Source organism: Oncorhynchus nerka, linkage group LG18 (genome assembly GCF_034236695.1).
Source record: "Oncorhynchus nerka isolate Pitt River linkage group LG18, Oner_Uvic_2.0, whole genome shotgun sequence".
Taxonomy (NCBI): domain Eukaryota; kingdom Metazoa; phylum Chordata; class Actinopteri; order Salmoniformes; family Salmonidae; genus Oncorhynchus; species Oncorhynchus nerka.
Window position 1 is genome coordinate 64,838,289 of NC_088413.1, and position 22,038 is coordinate 64,860,326.

Below are 22,038 nucleotides of genomic sequence, written 5' to 3' on the forward strand. Positions count from 1 at the left end.
TATATTGTGTTAGTAAAGCCGCACACAAACATGGTCTCTTTTTGGTTTTCTTGAATAAGGCAGCTCCAACATGAAGGTGGTTCAGCCTAACTGGTTTCTGTGGTGGTCGGGCAAGCCAGCAGATAATATGGAGCGTTGCGCTGTGATTGGCTCAGTGTTCTATCACTCAAGGGAACACTACGTCACCATAGTGGGGTAGAGCTCGAAAATTCAAGCCCCCTGGGTGCTGCCATATAGTTACATTAGAAGTGCCCATCCAAGAAGGCCCAAGTTCATTGGCCACAGATAAAATGACTTCAAATCACGTTATATCTACGGTAGCTTTGATTGGACGAATCATGTCAACATCATACTTTCAATTTTTTAGCTAGCAGTCATCATCATGAATCAAGTTGACAATCTGCTGGTAAAACCTTTTTAATCCTTGTCATATGAAGATAAATAATGAAGAGAAATGATAGATAAAACATATCTTTGCTCATCGGTCATTGGACAAAAACATTTCACAACAAATTGGAAATTGCAAATTCAAACCACCAATGAGTGGTTGGAAGGAACCAGTGGATAACTGCAAGCATTGCAAAGCAATCCTGAACCTGCTATTCAGTGGAATGGCTTTGTGGTCCAAGTCTAAGATTAAGTGTCTCTTTTCCTAGATTAAAATGATAAAACTTTCAGCATTGTCCATGCTGTCAATGAAGCATGATTTGTGCAGCACACAAAACAACTGTTAACTTGAAACTGCAAAATATGACTTTAGTGAGTTCAAGACAACTGGGAACTTGGGAAAAATGAGTTACGGCTGTCTTGAAAGCACCATAAATACAGAGAATGCCAGACTTTGATGACAGAATTTTCCCACGAAGGACCGTCGCGCCACTTTCCTATTCAAGTGAGCACAGAACAACAAGGTGAGTCCGAAAATGTCTTGTATGCTGCTGCATAAATTACATAATATGCCAGGGAGATATATATATACTGCAGCTAAGAAAGTAATACTAAGTGTATATTGTGTAGTAAGCTGGTAGTAGCCCATGTGCCTCACCCTAATAATTTGGTCTATTTTCACCTCTTAATATCACCCACTGTTCTAAATTGGTGGTGCACATGTTTCCTATAACCTGTTTTTGAGAAATGTAAACATTGAATATTGTAAGAGCTTTCATTGTCTGCTTATATGCCCCCTTTATTTATCCTACGGTTCTGACTTGGTGTACAGGGACAACACTGTAAGAACGGCCCATGTTCTGAATTCTGTCGCTGTACATTTCAAAAGTGCTGAACAAATAGTTATATTGACTACGTCTGTCCTAGCTCGATCATTAATATCTTATTCGAAATTACGGATTGCCTCATATCCGCTTGTCGTCCCCTTATGCCATAGCTTGTACATCTCAATTGTCAGTAGAAACCACATTTGTTTAAGCAAGTCAGCCATATCAGCTATGTTTTTTAAAAGGCAGGAAATGAGGCTGAATGAACTGTTTCACTGCCAGACAAGGCTCAACTGATATGCAGGTGTAGCAATGTTGGGTTGGGACTCTGCTGTTGGGACTCTGCTGTTGGGGCAGCTTTATGTAGGCCCGAACAGTTTGTGGGCACCTTTTGGCACCGTTATTATGCAATTAATGTATTGTTTAGTGTTGTGTTGTGTATTCGCTTTGCTGGCATGCATCCCACATGTATTTATTTTTTGCCAACCAAGATTTACATGCTAAAATCGCCACTGACAATAACGATAACTTGGCTATATACACGGGGTACCAGTACGAGTCGATGTGCAAGGGTACAAGGTAATTATGTGCAGGGGTACAAGGTAATTATGTGCAGGGGTACGAGGTAATTATGTGCAGGGGTACAAGGTAATTATGTGCAGGGGTACAAGGTAATTATGTGCAGGGGTACAAGGTAATTATGTGCAGGGGTACGAGGTAATTATGTGCAGGGGTACGAGGTAATTATGTGCAGGGGTACAAGGTAATTATGTGCAGGGGTACGAGGTAATTATGTGCAGGGGTACGAGGTAATTATGTGCAGGGGTACAAGGTAATTATGTGCAGGGTTACGAGGTAATTATGTGCAGGGGTACGAGGTAATTATGTGCAGGAAGAGTGCAGAGGTAATTATGTGCAGAGTGCGAGGTAATTATGTGCAGGGGTACAAGGTAATTATGTGCAGGGGTACGAGGTAATTATGTGCAGGGGTACGAGGTAATTATGTGCAGGGGTACGAGGTAATTGTCACTCCTCTCTGTCACTCCAGACCCCATGGCTGGCAGCACAGCATCTGCCACGGAGGCCTTAACTCCAGCATTTTAAACAAAATAACTTGACAAAGTGCTCTCCCTGCCAGATGTATCACCAAGTCCCAGGGAATCTACAAATAGAAACCTTGACCTATACTGAGGAGAAGGGTGTGTGTGTGTGTGCCTGTTGGTGAGTGTGCGGATGGAGTGAGAGAGGGAAGTAAGGAAGGAAGGATGGAGGGAATGAAGGAAGGCCCATCAGTCAAGCGGGCCAATGTTCCGAAGCGTTCGTCATTGCTAGAGCTCTCACGACTTCTCTCACTCCCATAGCCCGTTTTAGGACGAAGAGGGGAGAGGAGAAGAGGGAAAAGAGGAGAGGGGTATTTTACATTCCCCTGACGTTTTTCAATCTACCTGCAAGATAAGGGCTTGTGCCTGATGAATCAATAAGGTCCACAACGCGGCAGAGAGGCTCAAGGAGAAAATAAATAGCCACGGGTGATGAGAGAGAGAGAGAGAGAGAGAGAGAGAGAGAGAGAGAGAGAGAGAGTTGCAGAGAGAGAGAGAGTTGCAGAGAGATAGAGAGAGTTGCAGAGAGATAGAGAGAGTTGCAGAGAGATAGAGAGAGTTGCAGGGTTTTAACGGTAACTGATGCTTGTTTTCAGGGATTATTATGTGGTGGTGTTGTTGTTTTGTTTAATCTTGATAAGCTTGATAAACCAGTGTGAATGTGAGACTGCTTATTCACATAATTTTTACTGTATGTCATGAATAAATGATAAACGATGCTGGTTTAAAACATATTCACCATCCGCTATTGGCTTGGACAGGAGGTTTACCTGGGGTTTCGTGGGTCGTCCGGTCAGAGCTGCAGGTGGAGGGGAGGCGGAACTGGATCCCTGAAACAAGCCAGCCAATCACATTCAACATCCTGATCACATCTGCCTAGTACACAGAACACTAATCACAGTACACTATACAGAACAACAGCTACATACTGTACCCATAGATAGGAGCATAATGGCAGATAATAAAATATAAAATATCAATTGAAGCATCTTGGATAGATTGTGAGGCAGCAGCAGTTTTTCCTTTTTCCTTCAACAGCAACATACACTCACCGGCAAGTTTATTAGGTACACCCATCTAGTAATGGGTTGGAACCCTCTTTTTCTTCAGAAGAGCCTGAATTCTTCAGGGTGTTGGAAATGTTCCACATGGATTTTGGTCCATGCTGACGCGATGGCATCATGCAGTTGCTGCAGATTGGTACATTCATGCTGCGAACAGCCTGTTCCTTCTCATCCCAAAGATGCTCTATTGGGTTGAGGTCTGGGGACTGACCAGGCCACTCAACTGAACTAAATGTTCTTCCACTCCTCAATTGTCCAGTGTTGGTGACCGTGTTCTCACTGGAGCCCTCTTGTTCTTCTCTAGTAGGAGTGGAACCCAGGGTGGTCGTCTGCTACAATAGCCCATCCCTGACAAGGATCCACGAGTTGTGCTTTCCCAGATGCCGTTCTGCACACCACAAATCAAATTTTATTGGTCACACACACATATTTAGCCGATGTTATTGTGGGTGTAGCGAAACGCTTATGTTCCTAGCTACAACAGTGCAGTAACGTCTAACAATTCACAACAATACACACAAATCTAAAAGCAGAAGAATGGAATATATAAATATTAGGATGTGCAATATCAGAGTCTGGAGTATATATCTATATATATATATATATATATATATATATATACAAATCTATATATATATATAAATATACACTACATGACCAAAAGTATGTGGACACCTGTTCGTCAAACATCTCATTCCAAAGTCATGGGCATTAATATGGAGTTGCCCCCCATTTGCTGCTATAACAGCCTCCACTCTTCTGTGAAGGCTTTTCACTAGATGTTGGAACATTGCGTGATGTATTGTTGTCTCTGCCTTCTTGCCTTTGTGCTGTTGTCTGTGCCCAATAATGTTTGTACCATGTTTTGTGCAGCTACCATGTTGTGTTGCTACCATGTTGTTGTCATGTGTTGTTGCTGCCATGCTATGTTGTTGTCTTAGGTCTCTCTTTATTTATTTTTATTTAACCATTATTTAACTAGGCAAGTCAGTTAAGAACAAATTCTTATTTACAATGATGGCCTACTTGTAAAACCGTAGTGTTGAAGTGTCTCTCTTGTCGTGATGTGTGTTTTGTCCTATATATATATTTTTTAATCCCAGCCTCCGTCCCCGCAGGAGGTCTTTTGCCTTTTGGTAGGCCGTCATTGTAAGTAAGAATTTGTTCTTAACTGACTTGCCTAGTTAAATAAAGGTTAAATGAAATAAAAATTGCTGCAGGAACTTGCTTCCATTCAGCCACAAGAGCATTAGTGAGGTCGGGCACTGATGTTGGGTGATTAGGTCTGGCTTGCAGTCGGCATTCCAATTCATCCCAAAGGTGTTTGTTGGGTTGAGGTCAGGGCTCTGTGCAGGCCAGTCAAGTTCTTTCACACCGATCTCAACAAACCATTTCTGTATGGACCTCGCTTTGTGCAGGGGGGCATTGTCATGCTGAAACAGGAAAGGGTCTTCCCCAAACTGTTGCCTCAAAGTTGGAAGCACAGAATCTTCTAGAATGTCATTGTATGCTGTAGCGTTCCAGAGCATTCCAGATTCCAATGGCGGAGAGCTTTACACCACTCCAGCCGACGCTTGTTATTGCGCTTGTGTGTGGCTGCTCGTCCATGGAAACCCATTTCAAGAAGCTCCCGACGAACAGTTCTTATACTGACGTTGTTTCCAGAGGCAATTTGGAACTTGGTAGGGAGTGTTAAAAAACTATCGGCCTATATCGACTTTTCCATTCCTCTCAAAAATTTCAGAAAAGCTCCTGACCCCTTCTGTCTCAGCCTCCAGTATTTATGCTGCAGTAGTTTATGTGTCGGGGGGCTAGGGTCAGTTTGTTATATCTGGAGTACTTCTCCTGTTTTATCCGGTGTCCTGTGTGAATTTAATTATGCTCTCTCTAATTCTCTCTTTCTCTCTTTCTTTCTGTCTCTCGGAGGACCTGAGCCCTAGGACCATGCATCAGGACTACCTGGCATGATGACTCCTTGCTGTCCCCAGTCCACCTGGCCTTGCTGCTGCTCCAGTTTCAACTGTTCTGCCTGTGATTATTAATATTTGACCATGCTGGTCATTTATGAACATTTTGACATCTTGGCCATGTTCTGTTATAATCTCCACCGGCACAGCCAGAAGAGGACTGGCCACCCCTCATAGCCTGGTTCCTCTCTGGATTTCTTCCTAGGTTTTGGCCTTTCTAGGGAGTTTTTACTAGCCACCGTGCTTCTACACCTGCATTGCTTGCTGTTTGGGGTTTTAGGCTGGGTTTCTGTACAGCACTTTGAGATATCAGCTGATGTACGAAGGGCTATATAAATACATTTGATTTGATTTGTTACACCCAAGACAATATTTAACTGCGCTCCGTGCTTCAGCACTAGGCAGACCTTCAGCACTAGGCAGACATGCATAGAGCCATGGCTTCAATGCCACCGAACACCTTTGGGATGAATTGGAACGCCGACTGCGAGCCAGGCCTAATTGCGCAACATCAGTGCCCGACCTCAATAATGCTCTTGTGGTTGAATGGAAGCAAGTCCCTGCAGCGACATTCCAACATCTAGTGTAAAGTCTTCCCAGAAGAGTAGAGGCTGTTATAGCAGCAAAGGGGGGACCAACTCCATATTAATACCCATGATTTTGGAATGAGACGTTCTTACGAGCAGGTGTCCATATATATATATACAGTGGGGCAAAAAAGTATTTAGTCAGCCACCAATTGTGCAAGTTCTCCCACTTAAAAAGATGAGAGAGGCCTGTATTTTTCATCATAGGTACACTTAGACTATGACAGACAAAATGAGAAGAAAAAAAATCCAGAAAATCACATTGTAGGATTTTTAATGAATTTATTTGCAAATTATGGTGGAAAATAAGTATTTGGTCACCTACAAACAAGCAAGATTTCTGGCTCTCACAGACCTGTAATTTCTTCTATAAGAGGCTCCTCTGTCCTCCACTCGTTACCTGTATTAATGGCACCTGTTTGAACTTGTTATCAGTATACAAGACACCTGTCCACAACCTCAAACAGTCACACTCCAAACTCCACTATGGCCAAGACCAAAGAGCTGTCAAAGGACACCAGAAACAAAATTGTAGACCTGCACCAGGCTGGGAAGACTGAATATGCAATAGGTAAGCAGCTTGGTTTGAAGAAATCAACTGTGGGAGCAATTATTAGGAAATGGAAGACATACAAGAACACTGATAATCTCCCTCGATCTGGGGCTCCACGCAAGATCTCACCCCGTGGGGTCAAAATGATCACAAGAACGGTGAGCAAAAATACCAGAACCACACGGGGGGTCCTAGTCAATGACCTGCAGAGAGCTGGGACCAAAGTAACAAAGCCTACCATCAGTAAGACACTACACCGCCAGGGACTCAAATCCTGCAGTGCCAGACGTGTCCCCCTGCTTAAGCCAGTACATGTCCAGGCCCGTCTAAAGTTTGCTAGAGAGCATTTGGATGATCCAGAAGAAGATAGGGAGAATGTCATATGGTCAGATGAAACCCAAATATAACTTGGTTCAACTCAACCCGTCGTGTTTGGAGGACAAAGAATGCTGAGTTGCATCCAAAGAACACCATACCTACTGTGAAGCATGGGGGTGGAAACATCATGCTTTGGGGCTGTTTTTCTGAAAAGGGACCAGGACGACTGATCCGTGTAAAGGAAATAATGAATGGGGCCATGTATCGTGAGATTTTGAGTGAAAACCTCCTTCCATCAGCAAGGGCATTGAAGATGAAACGTGGCTGGGTCTTTCAGCATGACAATGATCCCAAACACACCGCCCGGGCAACGAAGGAATGGCTTCGTAAGAAGCATTTCAAGGTCCAGGAGTGGCTGAGCCAGTCTCCAGATCTCAACCCCATAGAAAATCTTTGGAGGGAGTTGAAAGTCCGTGTTGCCCAGCAACAGCCCCAAAACATCACTGCTCTAGAGGAGATCTACATGGAGGAATGGGCCAAAATATCAGCAACAGTGTGTGAAAACCTTGTGAAGACGTACAGAAAACGGTTGACCTCTGTTATTGCCAACAAAGGGTATATAACAAAGTATTGAGATAAACTTTTGTTGTTGACCAAATACTTATTTTCCACCATAATTTGCAAATAAATTCATTAAAAATCCTACAATGTGATTTTCTGGATTTTTTTTCTCATTTTGTCTGTCATAGTTGAAGTGTACCTATGAAGAAAATTACAGGCCTCTCTCATTGTTTTAAGTGAGAGAACTTGCACAATTGGTGGCTGCCTAAATACTTTTTTCCCCCACTGTATATACAGAAATAGATTAATAGTATGGCCTTGACTAGAATACAGTACATACATATGAAATTAGTAAATAGTTTGTAAACATTATTAAAGTGACCAGTGTTCCATTATTAAAGTGACCACTTATTCCATGTCTTGATACATAGGGCGACAGCCTCTAAGGTGCAGGGTTGAGTAACCGGGTGGTAGCCGACTAGTGACAGTTTCTATGTTCTGGGCGGAGGTTGGCTAGTGATGGCTATTTAACAGTATGATGGCCTTGAGATGGAAACTGTTTTTCAGTCTCTCGGCCCCAGCTTTGATGAACCTGTACTGATCTCGCCTTCTGGACGATAGTGGGGTGTACAGGCCGTGGCTTGGATGGTTGATGTCCTTGATGATCTTTTTCATCTTCCTGTGACATCGGCGCTGTAGGTGTCCTGGAGGGCAGTCAGTGTGCACCCGGTGATGCGCTGGGGACACCGCACCACCCTCTGGAGAGCACTGCGGTTGCGGGCGGTCCAGTTGCCGTACCAGGCTGTGATACAGCTTGACAGGATGCTCTCAATGGTGCATCTGTAAAACGTTTGTGAGGGTCTTAGGGGCCAAGCACATTTTTTCAGTCTCCTGAGGTGAAGTGGAGCTGTTGTACTACGTCGTTATTTGGCTGTTTGTGGCCCGCCTGTTAGCTTGCACGATTATTTGCCATTCTCCTTCAACCTCTCTCATCAACAAGCTGTTTTTCGGCAACAGGACTGCCGCTGACTGGATGTTTTTTTTTTTCCCACCATTCTCTGTAAACTCAATTTCTGAGATAGTGGATCCGGTGGGCCTGGCACTGACAATCATACCATTCTCAAAGTCTCTTAGTTCACTCATTTTATCCATGCTAACGTTCAATCGAACAGTAACTGAATGCCTCCATGCCTGTCTGCCTGCTTTATATACAGTAGCAAGCCACAGCCACTTGACTCACTCTCTGTAGGAGCGATCCATTTTCGTGAACATGGTACCTAAATAACTGTCTGGTGAGTGTATGTTCACACCGTGAAAAGGAAGTTAATATTTAGTGAAATTTGTGACTATCTATCTTGTTTAATCTAGTTTTTAACTAGCAATCATATTTACAATCGTATATTTCAATTGATTCAATTTTTTTATGAAATACTGTATATGTTCTTATTCAAGATATGACCCTAGTTGAACCTGTGAAACTGTAATAGGACCACTAAGAGGCTGTGAGAAGATGCACAAAGAGGAAGCAATCACAGCAATCGTGGTGAGACATTTACACATCACTCTCAAGCTAAAGCAGAAGAGATCATTGGCTAATTGGTAGATGGCTTTAGCATCCCTGGAAGAAAACTCATAGGATGGCGAATGTAAAGAGCTAATCTGACAGTTTAGTATGGCTAAACAGAAAAGAATGAATGGTGGAGATCACATTCAGATGAGTAATGAGCAGTTAGAGGTATGGAATTGGAAAGCATGGATTTTGCGGGTGCACTTAGAAAAATAACTCCATGCACTGCCGTATTGCTGAGCACTTTGGTGATTGGTAAGCAACTTTGGAGCTCCATACTAGGCAATGAGGGTGGAAGAGTCATTATGTTCCTAACTTGACAGTAAGCAGTCAGTAATACTCAGTTAAAATAAAAAACTCAAGGAGAGTATTTTAATTTCAGTTATCAATGTTGGGTAAAATAGCCCATCCAAAAATACAAAGAACATTCTAGTCTGATCACTCGCTGTGAGGTGAGAGTTCACCATAGAAGGTATCCACACCAACACTCTGAGCTCAGAGGTTTGCTCATGTTATATCAAATGGGCATAGTACAATTGGTATGTCATCAAATCGTCACTGTATCTAATAAAAAGTCCAACAATGCAACAAAGGCACGAGGAAGTGTGATGTATTATGCAGTAGAAAGGAACAAAATGAATATGACAAAACAAACTAATTAACTTCTCCCCTGTATAATCTTGTCAGATTCAGCTAATTTAGCAGACTTTCATAAACTGACGCACATGAAAATAAATAATGTACTGCACAGTTTCTGCATAACAGAACAGTGTCACTTCGACAGTCACTGTTGTGTACGACTCACATACATTTCTTATCAAAGCTTTTTTTCCCAGTGCACTTTATTAGGGCCCAGGATTTAATGGTGCAATTTCATTCACAGCTCCTTAATAATGATAGCACAGACATCTCTTGTGTTTCATCTGGCTGGTGCCTTGCCTGTAGCAGAGCTATCATTCTGTATTTCCAATAGTGTCTGGGATCTGTTCCCTACACTGGGCACAAAACTTAAAACACCACCCAGCACCAAACACAGTGCAGTAGGTGTCAAAATAATGCATCTTCCGAATCATCATAACCATGCAGTTTAACATCACCATTCTCTACAGTCTCCAGGTCAATAATATCAGTCACCAGTCATCCTCACAAATACTATTGTCATTGACATATTGTTTGTATACAAAAGCATGAACATTAATATTTGGATACACTTGAGTACCAGCTGTTAGAATAACATTCTCAGTCTTTGGTTCCTGAGCATGAGGATGACAGCAGAGATACAGCACCATCACTTCCTTGTGGCAGACAGAGAGACAGGACCTCCATGGCTTCACTACCCGGGGATGGATTGAGTTGACATTGACAGGAAAACATCCCATCAGATGTCTTGGAAGCTGCTGTCAGATATCTGCTGATGTATAGGTGTTGGACAGGACTGACGTAACTGACTAAATCAAGGGGTAGTAGGGGTGTGTGAAAGTGTGTGTGTGTGTGTGTTTCTGTCTGCCTGTTTGTGAACATGCATGTGTAAAAAAGATATAGCAATAGTATTCCCAACAATCCAAACAGCTACAGATCACTTCTGTTCCATAATCTGATTTAATGATGTCATTTCCCAAGGTTCCGTTAGTTCCCGTAGTGTAAATCCAACAGCTCATTTGATTTATAGCCAGTCTTTGGGATTTGTATGATAATTGCCAAGATTTACATCGCTCTATTCCGGAGTGACATTTAACAGACTACTCAAGATATGTCAGGGAAAAACAATACGGTAAATCGACAGAAAAACAAGACTGTAAAACCATAGAAAAACATTACTGTATATCCACAGTCACAGCAAAGATTGTCAAGACACATAAGCAAAGGCCAGTCTATTTAGTGTACCACAGTGAGCTCCACAGAGGTTTTAGTGATAAATGTAATTTGTGACAGACTTCTCGAATGAAAAGTATGCATTCATTACTCGTAAAGAACAGAAAGATAAGTTCATGTCAATGTTCACCAATGCGTACAGCAGTTCAGAATGCGTTGGTCCATCATAGTTCAAGCCAAATGCAATTGAAGTCTGGTGTGCATTCAAATGATTTGATTGTTCATCACATTCTTATGGCACAGTGCATTCCATTCAGCTACGTAGTTGCTGTCACTAATGCAGTCCTTTAATGTCAAACCACATTCATGATCATGGTTTCATCCTAAGCATTATGAAACATTCATACAGTGCTTTACTGTGGCCATGATACCCAGACAAATAAATCCATTAAGATCCATAGTAAAACACCTTTGAACATCAATACTAAATGTTCCTATGCATACTCTGCTACTGACACATTCAACACTACATTCTTCTCACTGCGATCTTGAGGAGACATCTCACATTCTCAGAGTGTCAGAGACATATATGTTATCTCCGCACTGTTGTACTCATATCTCCCGCTCCACAGCTCTACACTAGAACTCCTCTTCATGGACCGTGGTTCCCACTGGGGGGGCTTCTGCTGCCATCTGTCCCACAGAAAGGCCTGGTCACAGTGAGACTTCCCTGGGTTGTCAGTGGCTGTCTCCCCCTCCGGAGCTTCAGGGTCCTCACAGACATCTAAGACAGAGTGATCTGTGGCTTCCCCTGTGGCATCCTCTAGCTCCATGGGTGCCAGCTCAAATGCGGACAAGCTAATGCTAGCTGGGTCTAGTAATATTAGTGGATCTAGGTCTAGGATGACTGGTTCTGGGTGGCACATTGTGGCTGGGTCCAGGGCTACTGAGTCTGGGGTGAATGGACTTCCCAGTCCAAGGGAGACCGGGCCAGGTGAATGCACTGTAACTTGGTCCTGTGGTTCTGAATCTTCAGGGAACTCTATAGGTAGGTCTTCATTCATGTGATCTAATTGGTACTCAATAGCTGGGTCCACACACATGGATTCCATTCGGTATATAGAGGGGTGGTCCGGACTGGGGGGGCTCAGAGAAACTGGGTCTGGTGGTGTGTACATGGCGATTGGGCTGAGGTCTGATGAACTCACACTAACTGTCTCCAGAGGATCCAAGAAGACTGAGTCCAGATCTGATTCATCTGAGGAATTTAAGACCAAATGGACCACAAATGGATCAGTTGGGCACTCAGTGGCCTGGTCCACTGGTTCTGGAACAGGTGGCCATTCTGGCTCCTGAGACTCATCAAATTCATCAAAGGAGTCGATGGTGACTGGATATGCACGCACAACTATTTCTGATGGGAACATGTCGGAGTCTAAGGGGAATGGATCTGGGAGGTCTGGAAGGCAGACAGTGGCTAAGTCCTGTGATTCTGGATCAGATGGGATCAGACACACATCCAGTGATTCTAAATCAGTTGGGCTCTCTGGTGTAACTATGACAGTTGGGCAAATGGTAACTGAATATTGATCTAGTTGCTCTGATGAACACAAACTGGTATTATACAGTGGCTCTATCTCTGGTGCTGTTGAGACTATAGGGCCTGGGTCTAAAGATTCAGTATCTGACAGACAGACAGGAACTGCCTGGTGTACAGGAGCTGTGTCTTTAGACACTGGATCTTGCTGGTGCACAGTGACATCTTCCACAGATTCTGAATCTGATGGGGACAAGTCAGAGTCTGACTCTTGTGGTGGGGACACAGTGACCTCAGGTACTGGATATGGTAGGTACGTCACTCTTGGTTCTGGGACTAGGGGTTTCACCTTAACTAAGTCAATCGATTCTGTATCGGAGCGGTTCACAATAGCTGGGTCCAGCTTGTGTGTTTCTTCAGGGCACACATTAGCTACGTCTGTGGGCTTGTGTGTTTCTTCACTGTACACATTAGCTACGTCTGTGGGCTTGTGTGTTTCTACACTGTACACATTAGCTACGTCTGTGGGTTTGTGTGTTTCTTCAGGGCACACATTAGCTACGTCTGTGGGCATGTGTGTTTCTACACTGTACACATTAGCTACGTCTGTGGGCTTGTGTGTTTCTTCAGGGCACACATTAGCTACGTCTGTGGGCATGTGTGTTTCTACACTGTACACATTAGCTACGTCTGTGGGCTTGTGTGTTTCTTCAGGGCACACATTAGCTACGTCTGTGGGCTTGTGTGTTTCTACACTGTACACATTAGCTACGTCTGTGGGCTTGTGTGTTTCTACACTGTACACATTAGCTACGTCTGTGGGCTTGTGTGTTTCTACACTGTACACATTAGCTACGTCTGTGGGCTTCTGTTTCTTGGGCTTGTGTGTTTCTTCTTCAGGGCACACATTAGCTACGTCTGTGGGCTTGTGTGTTTCTTCAGGGCACACATTAGCTACGTCTGTGGGCTTGTGTGTTTCTTCAGGGCACACATTAGCTACGCCTGTGGGCTTGTGTGTTTCTACACTGTACACATTAGCTACGTCTGTGGGCTTGTGTGTTTCTTCAGGGCACACATTAGCTACGTCTGTGGGCTTGTGTGTTTCTTCAGGGCACACATTAGCTACGTCTGTGGGCTTGTGTGTTTCTTCAGGGCACACATTAGCTACGCCTGTGGGCTTGTGTGTTTCTTCAGGGCACACATTAGCTACGTCTGTGGGCTTGTGTGTTTCTTCAGGGCACACATTAGCTACGTCTGTGGGCTTGTGTGTTTCTTCAGGGCACACATTAGCTACGTCTGTGGGCTTGTGTGTTTCTACACTGTACACATTAGCTACGTCTGTGGGCTTGTGTGTTTCTACACTGTACACATTAGCTACGTCTGTGGGCTTGTGTGTTTCTACACTGTACACATTAGCTACGTCTGTGGGCTTGTCTGTTTCTACACTGCACACATTAGCTACGTCTGTGGGCTTGTCTGCTTCTACACAGCACATATTAGCTATGTCTGTGGGCTTGTCTGTTTCTACACTGTACGCATTAGCTACATCTGTGGGCTTGCCTGTTTCTACACCACACACATTAGCTACGTCTGTGGGCTTGTCTGTTTCTACACTGTACACATTAGCTACGTCTGTGGGCTTGTCTGTTTCTACATTGTACACATTAGCTATGTCTGTGGGCTTGTCTGTTTCTACACTGTACACATTAGCTATATATGTGGGCTTGTCTGTTTCTACACTGTACACATTAGCTACGTCTGTGGACTTGTCTGTTTCTACACCGTATACATTAACTACGTCTGTAGGCTTGTCTGTTTCCAAACAATACACGTATGTGGACACTGGATCTGGAGAGCACACAGTCTTTGGGTACTGATGCTCTGAATCTACGGGGTCCTCTATGGCTGGATCCACAGACTGTGCTTCTGAGGAGCTCATGCTGACTGGGCCTGGAGATAACTGATCTGATAGGCTCTTAGTGTTCTGGTCTAGTGGTTCTGGGCGAACCACAGAGGTTGATGAGTCTACTGACCCTGGTTCTGGCTGGATCATGGTGACTGGATCCACAAGTACGGAATCTAGAGTGATCGGGATAGAACCCTCTACAAACAGTGATGCCGGACGACTTAGAATGGCTGGGTCCATTGAGATCTGTTTAGGAAGATGGCGCCTCACGACGGCCTGCTTCTCTTGTACCTCTTCCTCCTCAGGACAATTAACGGCCGCGTCTGCCGTGCTCTGTCTCACCAGCACCTTGCTCCTGGCCTGCGTCCCTACAGACACTTGAGCCACTTTAGCCCGTTTCCCAGCCTCCCATGTTCTCCCAGCTTCTCCCCCAGCCGTCCATGTTCTCCCAGCCACCCCTTCTCCCCCAGCCGCCCCTTCTCCCCCTGCCACCCATGTTCTCCCAGCCACCCATTCTCCCCCAGCTGCCCCTGCTCCCCCAGCAGCCCCAGGATGTGGAGACCACGTGTTGTAGTGCTGCGTGAAGGTGTTGAAGTTGCTATTGAAGGCCCTGAGCTCAGTGCACAGGTCCCTCCTGAGATCAGACAACTCACGACGCATGGCCGACACTTCCTCCTTCCACTGCATGCTGATCGCTGCAGCTAGGTGGGCTGACTCCTTTATACTGGCCTCGATGGCTGTGGGTGAGGGCCTCTCTGGGGCCTGGAAGCTAGGTTTAGGGGGCCTGAACAGGCTGGGTGAATCAGGGGGCCCAGATTGAGGTTTGGCTGTGGCACCGGTACTGTCTTGGAGGTACAGTCTGTTTCTTCTGATAGGGCAGCCTAGATCGTCATGGGCCAATGGGACTATGTCTGCTACGTCTCGACGTACACTGGCCTGGTACTCAGGTAAGCTAGTGGCTTCCTGTGCATATTTTCCCTCTGGAAGACAAAGGTAAATATGTGTAGTATGTCGTCAGGTCACAGGTGTGAGCAGCTGGAGAGAATGTGCTAGTGTTAGCCACCAAGCACAGACATCAAGTCATGCAGTTTTTAAGTTAAGGAATGTATGAGTCAAAATAAGACTTGAAATGGTCTCATATCTTCAGTGTCTAAAAATCATTATTATAGTCTTTCCTTGGATCTACGAAGCTACATAAGGAAACCTTTCGGAAAATAAAACATTTTGGTTATCAATATTACACTAAAAGTTCATAGTCCCATTTTGACTCATATTTCTGATTATAGTTTACACTGCCTTCTCAATCTCAAATGAAACTGTATCATGCTCTTGCATGCTTCTCATCTTTTCACTGCACAAAGACAGACCCCAAAACACATGACAAAGAACAAGATACTGTAAAAACCTACTGTATGTATGGTATTCATACCTTCACCACAGATATGATACAGGTGTAACTTTGTGCACTGAAAAGAAGCAAAGATGAGCAACACATCCCCAACCACTATCAGGAAGTATATGAACCCTATTGAACATCATGAGGTCCAGTATGACCTATCTACCTGAAGTCAGAGGGTGGAACCAATCGTCCAAAGATTCCTGACATCAGAAACACCCCATCCTCCACACCATAGATTGCATGAAATTGCCATGACAAATTTAAAGATTATGTTTTAGTTTGTTGAGAAAGCAGTGTAAATAACTGGTGAAAATCTGTCAAATGCACAACTCTCCAGATGCCCACACCTTCTCTGACCCCTCCCTAATATCATTGGTAGAACTCCCCGGTAGAAAGAATGGGTCTTCACTTCTTTACCAGGGGAAGGATGTTGTTGTTTTTGTGTCTATCCAGAAATGGGAAACAATGTCATTGCTACGGTTTATCCTCTGGCGAAGTAGGTGACCTTACAGGACCGTTTGCTGAAATGATTTTGATTCACTCAGTGTCATATTCGCAGTTTATTTTATTCCACATAAAAAAATATAACTCTTGTTTTTGTGACCTCAATTGTATTGGCCAGTGCAGTCATTACCTGCCACATGAGACACCAGAATCTGTGGGAATTGAACTGGAGAACCTGTGGGAACTGAACTGGAGAACCTGTGGGAGCTGAACTGGAGAATCTGTGGGAACTGAACTGGAGAATCTGTGGGAACTGAACTGGTGAAGCTGTGGGAATTGAACTGGAGAATCTGTGGGAATTGAACTGGAGAATCTGTGGGAACTGAACTGGAGAATCTGTGGGAGAGAAAACTCAAAGCCGTTGCTGTGGCAACAACGTGTATGCATCACAATGTGGTTTGTAAGTACAGGTAGATAAAGCTGTCGTAAACCCATTCAGTCATTAAGACTCTGGAGTTGAAGGACTGTTCATCTGAGCACTATTTCCCCTGCCCAGAGTTTCAGCTGAGAACACACGCAAAGTATCTGTGGCTTATCATGAAATAAGGTATAGAGCCAGATTGTGCTGAAGGCGATTAAGTCCATCAACTAAAAGAAAAAGCTATAGTAAGGAAACAGCAACGAGGGAGAAAAAACAATCCATCCTCACTTAATCTGAAAAGGTCTCGTGATATAATGTTCACTTCATGTGCCTGCAGAATCATTTCAATAGGGTTCATATCTTCACTCTCTGATATTATGTGGAATGAGAATATGAATGACTGAATTGAAAATGCAATATGATGGATTGACTCAAAGCAACTCATAAACTATACTTGAATATGCTCTGTATATATCAACAATCAGGAAATATGTAAAAGTGGTTCATGCAGATGTATGGAGCCATTTCATAAAGCACTTCAAGAGCAGAGCATCACAGGAAATGTCATGTGCATGTTGTTAATGTCTTAATTCTCACTTGATATAACATTTTGATATTTACAAAAGGGAACTGTACCCTTGTGTATAAGGTTTACTTTGCATGGCTATATCAACTTATCATCCACTTTGGAATCAGAGATCAGCTGTCATCTCAATAGTGTTCATACTCTACTGTATACAGTATGTGTTGTATCTGTTAATGTGGTGCAGTCCCCTCCTCCCCTGTTGTTCTGACCTGCTGTGGCCCTGATGGTAGAGGTGAGGGTGGAGGAGGTCATGGTGGGGATGCAGTCATCATCCTGGGAGTAGCCAGCCTGGATGGCCCTCAAGTAGCTGTGGCTCCGTGTCCGGAAACAGCCGGGCAGGTCCAGAGCCTCCACAGCCTGAGATTCCAGCTCACTGAACACCGACTCACAGACTGACTCAAACTGACCGTTTATCTCTGTCTCACTCACCTGGAGGAGAGAACAGCAGGGTGAGAAAGGGTCAATGCAATGAAAGTTCTTGTCTTTGTGGGAAAACATTAATTGGTTGTATACAACGTTTGATGTTATGTTCTTTTCTTCCTTTGAATAAAAAAGTGTTTACTTGAAATGGCTACCAGCTAATTTCCAGGAGAGCAAATGTTTGAAAAGGAGAACGTCTGCAAATGTATTGTTCATTTGAGTATTGTCTTGATGCGCAATTACTTAGAGAAATGTCAAGCATATGACTTGCTCACCAGGACAATGTTTTTTGTTTGTTGTTTTTTGTTTTTCTCAATTCCTCCAGTTTGCCACAGTTGCCTAAATAATGCATTCTGAAAGCTAGATCTATGTTGAAATGTGTAAAGGATTAGAGGAAGTCAAGGTGACATATTCTAGTGGCATAGCATACTGTATGAGTGTTAGTTCCCTCTGAATCCCCAGAGACAATGTGTCCTGATCTCAACAGAACCATTATTTGGCAATCTTAATATCCTGAGACAGAAGTGCATCTTGCGATATAGAGATATCAATTTAAGGAAGTTTAAATGGTCCGATGTGTATCTCACCATTCCCATTTGGCAATCCTGAGAATTGTAGATAAGGATCCTGTTCTATTGCGAGATATATAATCTTGTAATAACCTCAGCAGGGTGCCGTGGAGGCAGAGATAAAGCCAGAGAATTAGCGGGAGAGAGGTTGAGCTTTTAAGACTTGGGACAAATCAATACACTCCGACTTTAAGAGCGAGATTTAGATCTTAAATGAATATCAACCAGACACATAAAAGACTCAAGACTCAATTTTGCACAAATGCACAAATACATGAGGGGGGTAAGAAAGTTTGATAAAAGTATATGCATCTAAGGGAGGGTCAAGACTGAATGAAGGAAGAGAGAAGGATCGCGAGCTACAGTATGGAACATCATATAATATCCCATTGTCTTCCGACGGGTGGCTTCATTCTAACGCGAAACAGACGTCCGTCACGATATCTGACATAATACAATGATTATATCTTGTAAATATCATTGCTATAGGCCAGAGACTCACCTGGCTGACCTGGCTAACACAGCTGGCCTGGCTGAGAGTGCTGATTGCCCGCATGTAACTCTGGTTCCTGGAGCGGAATTGGGCTGTTGGGAGAGGTGGCTGCCGGTAGTTATAGATGGTGGAGGGCTCCAGGGCCAAGCTGGGGTGGGGGTGCATGTCTCTGGAAGCCTGCACCTGGAAGCTCTGACTGAATGGAGAGATAGAGACGACAGAGAGAGAGAGACAACAGAGCGAGAGAGAGAGAGAGAGAGAGAGAGAGAAAGAGAGACGACAGAGAGAGATTGCAGAGAGAGAGAGAGAGAGATGGCAGAGTGAGAGGACAGAGACGACAGAGACAGAGACGGCAGAGAGAGACGACAGAGAGAGAGAGAGAGAGAGAGAGAGACGACAGAGAGAGAGAGGACAGAGACGACAGAGAGAGAGAGAGAGAGAGAGATGGCAGAGTGAGAGAGGACAGAGACGACATAGAGAGAGACGGCAGAGAGAGACGACAGAGAGAGAGAGATGGTAGAGACACAAATAGATAGAAAGGGAGATTATTATACTTGTAAAGGGGTCGTAGAAATTGGCTTAATAATTTTAAGTAAACATAGTTTGACAAATTTGTCACATGGCCACAGGTCTTACAAAAGGGAATAAAACAGTTAAGTGTTAATTACTTCACGGCAGGCATCCTCTGGGTGAGCTGAACTTCAGACTGAGACTGATTATGACATTGCATTGACCAAGAGAGGGGGGATCTTCCTCCCTCCACTAAATCATTGCTGTGTTCAACAGTGTCCCCGAAATGGCAATTCGATTTGCTATTGTGCTGAAACAGCCAATCAATGCTTGGAGATGAGGGAAATGCAAATGAGGAGCTAGTTAGCAAGCAGAGCAAGCATTTCTAAGATAGCAGGAGAGTGTCAGCCAGGTCAATTAAATTTGCTTCCCCATAAGGGAAACAGCCTTCACTCACGCCGTCACAGAGATGCATACAAAGCTCTCTACCGCTCTCCATTTGGCAAATCGGACCATAACTCTATCCTCCAGATTCCTGCTCACAAGCAAAAACTCAAACAGGAAGTACCAACGACACAATCAATACGGAAGTGGTAAGATGAAGCGGATGCTAAGCTACAGGACTGTTTCTCTAGCACAGACTGGAATATGTTCTGGGATTCATCCGATGGCATTAATAACTTCTTTGGGGTAGGGGGCAGCATTTTCACTTTTGGATGAATAGCGTGCCCAGAGTGAACTGCCTCCTACTCAGTCTCAGATGCTAATATATGCATATCATTATTAGTATTGGATAGAAAACCCTCTGAAGTTTCTAAAACTGTTTGAATGATGTATGTGAGTATAACAGAACTCATATGGCAGGCAAAAACCTGAGAAAAAAACAAACAGGAAGTGGGAAATCTGAGGTTTGTAGTTTTTGAAGTCACCCCTATTGAATACACAGTGGGATATTGGTCATGTTGCACTTCCTAAGGCTTCCGTCATTAGAATGTTGTTTTTCGGGCTGCTACTGTGATGTGGGACCGGATGACAGCTCTTTGAGTCAGTGGTCTGCCTACAGCCTCGTTCTCAGTCACGCGCTTTCACTTGAGAGGTAGCTCTCGTTCCATTGCTTTTCTACAGACAATGGAATTCTCCGGTTGGAACATTATTGAACTTTAATGATAAAAACATCCTAAAGATTGATTCTATACTTAGTTTCACAAGTTTCTTCGACCTGTAATATAACTTTTTGAACGTTTCGTCCGAATGGACCAGATCGCGCATTTGGATTTGTTTACCAAACACCCTAACAAAAGAAGATATTGGACATAAATGGACATAAATGATGGACATTATCGAACAAAACAAACATATATTGTGGAACTGCGATTCCTGGGAGTGCATTCTGATGAAGATCATCAAAGGTAAGTGAATATTTATAATGCTATTTATGAATAATGTTGACTACCCAACAATGTGGATATTTCTCTGGCTGGTTTGGGCTCTGAGCGCCGTTCTCAGATTATGCTTTTTCCGTAAAGTTTTTTTGAAATTTTGTATCTATATTTCCATGTCTAACAATTGTATTTTCATCTACATTTGTAATGAGTATTTCTGTGAATTCATGTGGCTCTCTGCAATATGTCCATTAATCACGGTACTCCTTTCTGCTTGTTTGTCTTACCTGTCGGCCCCGTTGCCTAGTCAACGCCATTTTACCTGCTGTTTGTTGTGCTAGCGGATTAGCCTCGCCTACTGTTTTTAGCTAGCTTTCCAAATTCAACACCTGTGATTACTGTATGCCTCGCTGTATGTCTCTCTCAGATGTCAATATGCCTTGTATACTGTTGTTCAGGTTAGTTATCATTGTTTTAGTTCACAATGGAGCCCTAGACCCACTCTGCATACCCCTGTTACCTCCTTTGTCCCACCTCCCACACATGCGGTGACCTCACCCATTACAACCAGCATGTCCAGAGATACAACCTCTCTCATCATCACCCAGTGCCTGTGCTTACCTCCGCTGTACCCGCACCCCACCATACCCCTGTCTGCGCATTATGCCCTGAATATATTCTACCATGCCCAGAAACCTGCTCCTCTTATCCTCTGCCCCCAACGCTCTAGGCGACCAGTTTTGATAGCCTTTAGCCGCACCCTCATACTACTCCTTCTCTGTTCCGCGGGTGATGTGGAGGTAAACCCAGGCCCTGCATGTCCCCAGGTACCCTCATTTGTTGACTTCTGTGATCGAAAAAGCCTTGGTTTCATGCATGTCAACATCAGAAGTTTGTTTTACTCACTGCTTTAGCACACTCTGCTAACCCTGATGTCCTTGCCGTGTCTGAATCCTGGCTCAGGAAGGCCACCAAAAATTCAGAGATTTCCATACCCAACTATAACATCTTCCGTCAAGATAGAACTACCAAAGGGGGCGGAGTTGCAGTCTACTGCAGAGATAGCCTGCAAAGTAATGTCATACTTTCCAGGTCCATACCCAAACAGTTCGAACTACTAATTTTGAAAATTACCCTCTCCAGAAATAAGTCTCTCACTGTTGCCGCCTGCTACCGACCACCCTCAGCTCCCAGCTGTGCCCTGGACACCATTTGTGAATTGATCGCCCCCATCTAGCTTCAGAGTTTGTTCTGTTAGGTGACCTAAACTGGGATATGCTTAACACCCCAGCAGTCCTACAATGTAAGCTAGATGCCCTCAATCTCACTCAAATCATCAAGGAACCCACCAGGTACAACCCTAACTCTGTAAACAAGGGCACCCTCATAGACGTCATCCTGACCAACTGGCCCTCCAAATACACCTCCGCTGTCTTCAACCAGGATCTCAGCGATCACTGCCTCATTGCCTGTATCCGCCACGGAGCCGCAGTCAAACGACCACCCCTCATCACTGTCAAACGCTCCCTAAAACACTTCTGTGAGCAGGCCTTTCTAATCGACCTGGCCCGGGTATCCTGGAAGGACATTGACCTCATCCCGTCAGTTGAGGATGCCTGGTCATTCTT

At 44.1% G+C, this 22,038-nt stretch overlaps 1 protein-coding gene across 1 annotated transcript in view; it reads right to left on the bottom strand.

The window, feature by feature from the left end:
- The window catches only part of dlgap2a (discs, large (Drosophila) homolog-associated protein 2a), a 79,419-nt gene that overhangs the window by 14,880 nt on the left and 42,501 nt on the right, over positions 1 to 22,038 (bottom strand). The window contains exons 4-6 of the mRNA XM_065004269.1: positions 18,528 to 18,714; positions 17,246 to 17,465; positions 3,085 to 3,144 (exon numbers count right to left, since the gene is read on the bottom strand). Coding sequence (XP_064860341.1) covers positions 3,085 to 3,144; positions 17,246 to 17,465; positions 18,528 to 18,714 — 467 coding nt within the window. The remainder of the gene's footprint in view (positions 1 to 3,084; positions 3,145 to 17,245; positions 17,466 to 18,527; positions 18,715 to 22,038) is intronic.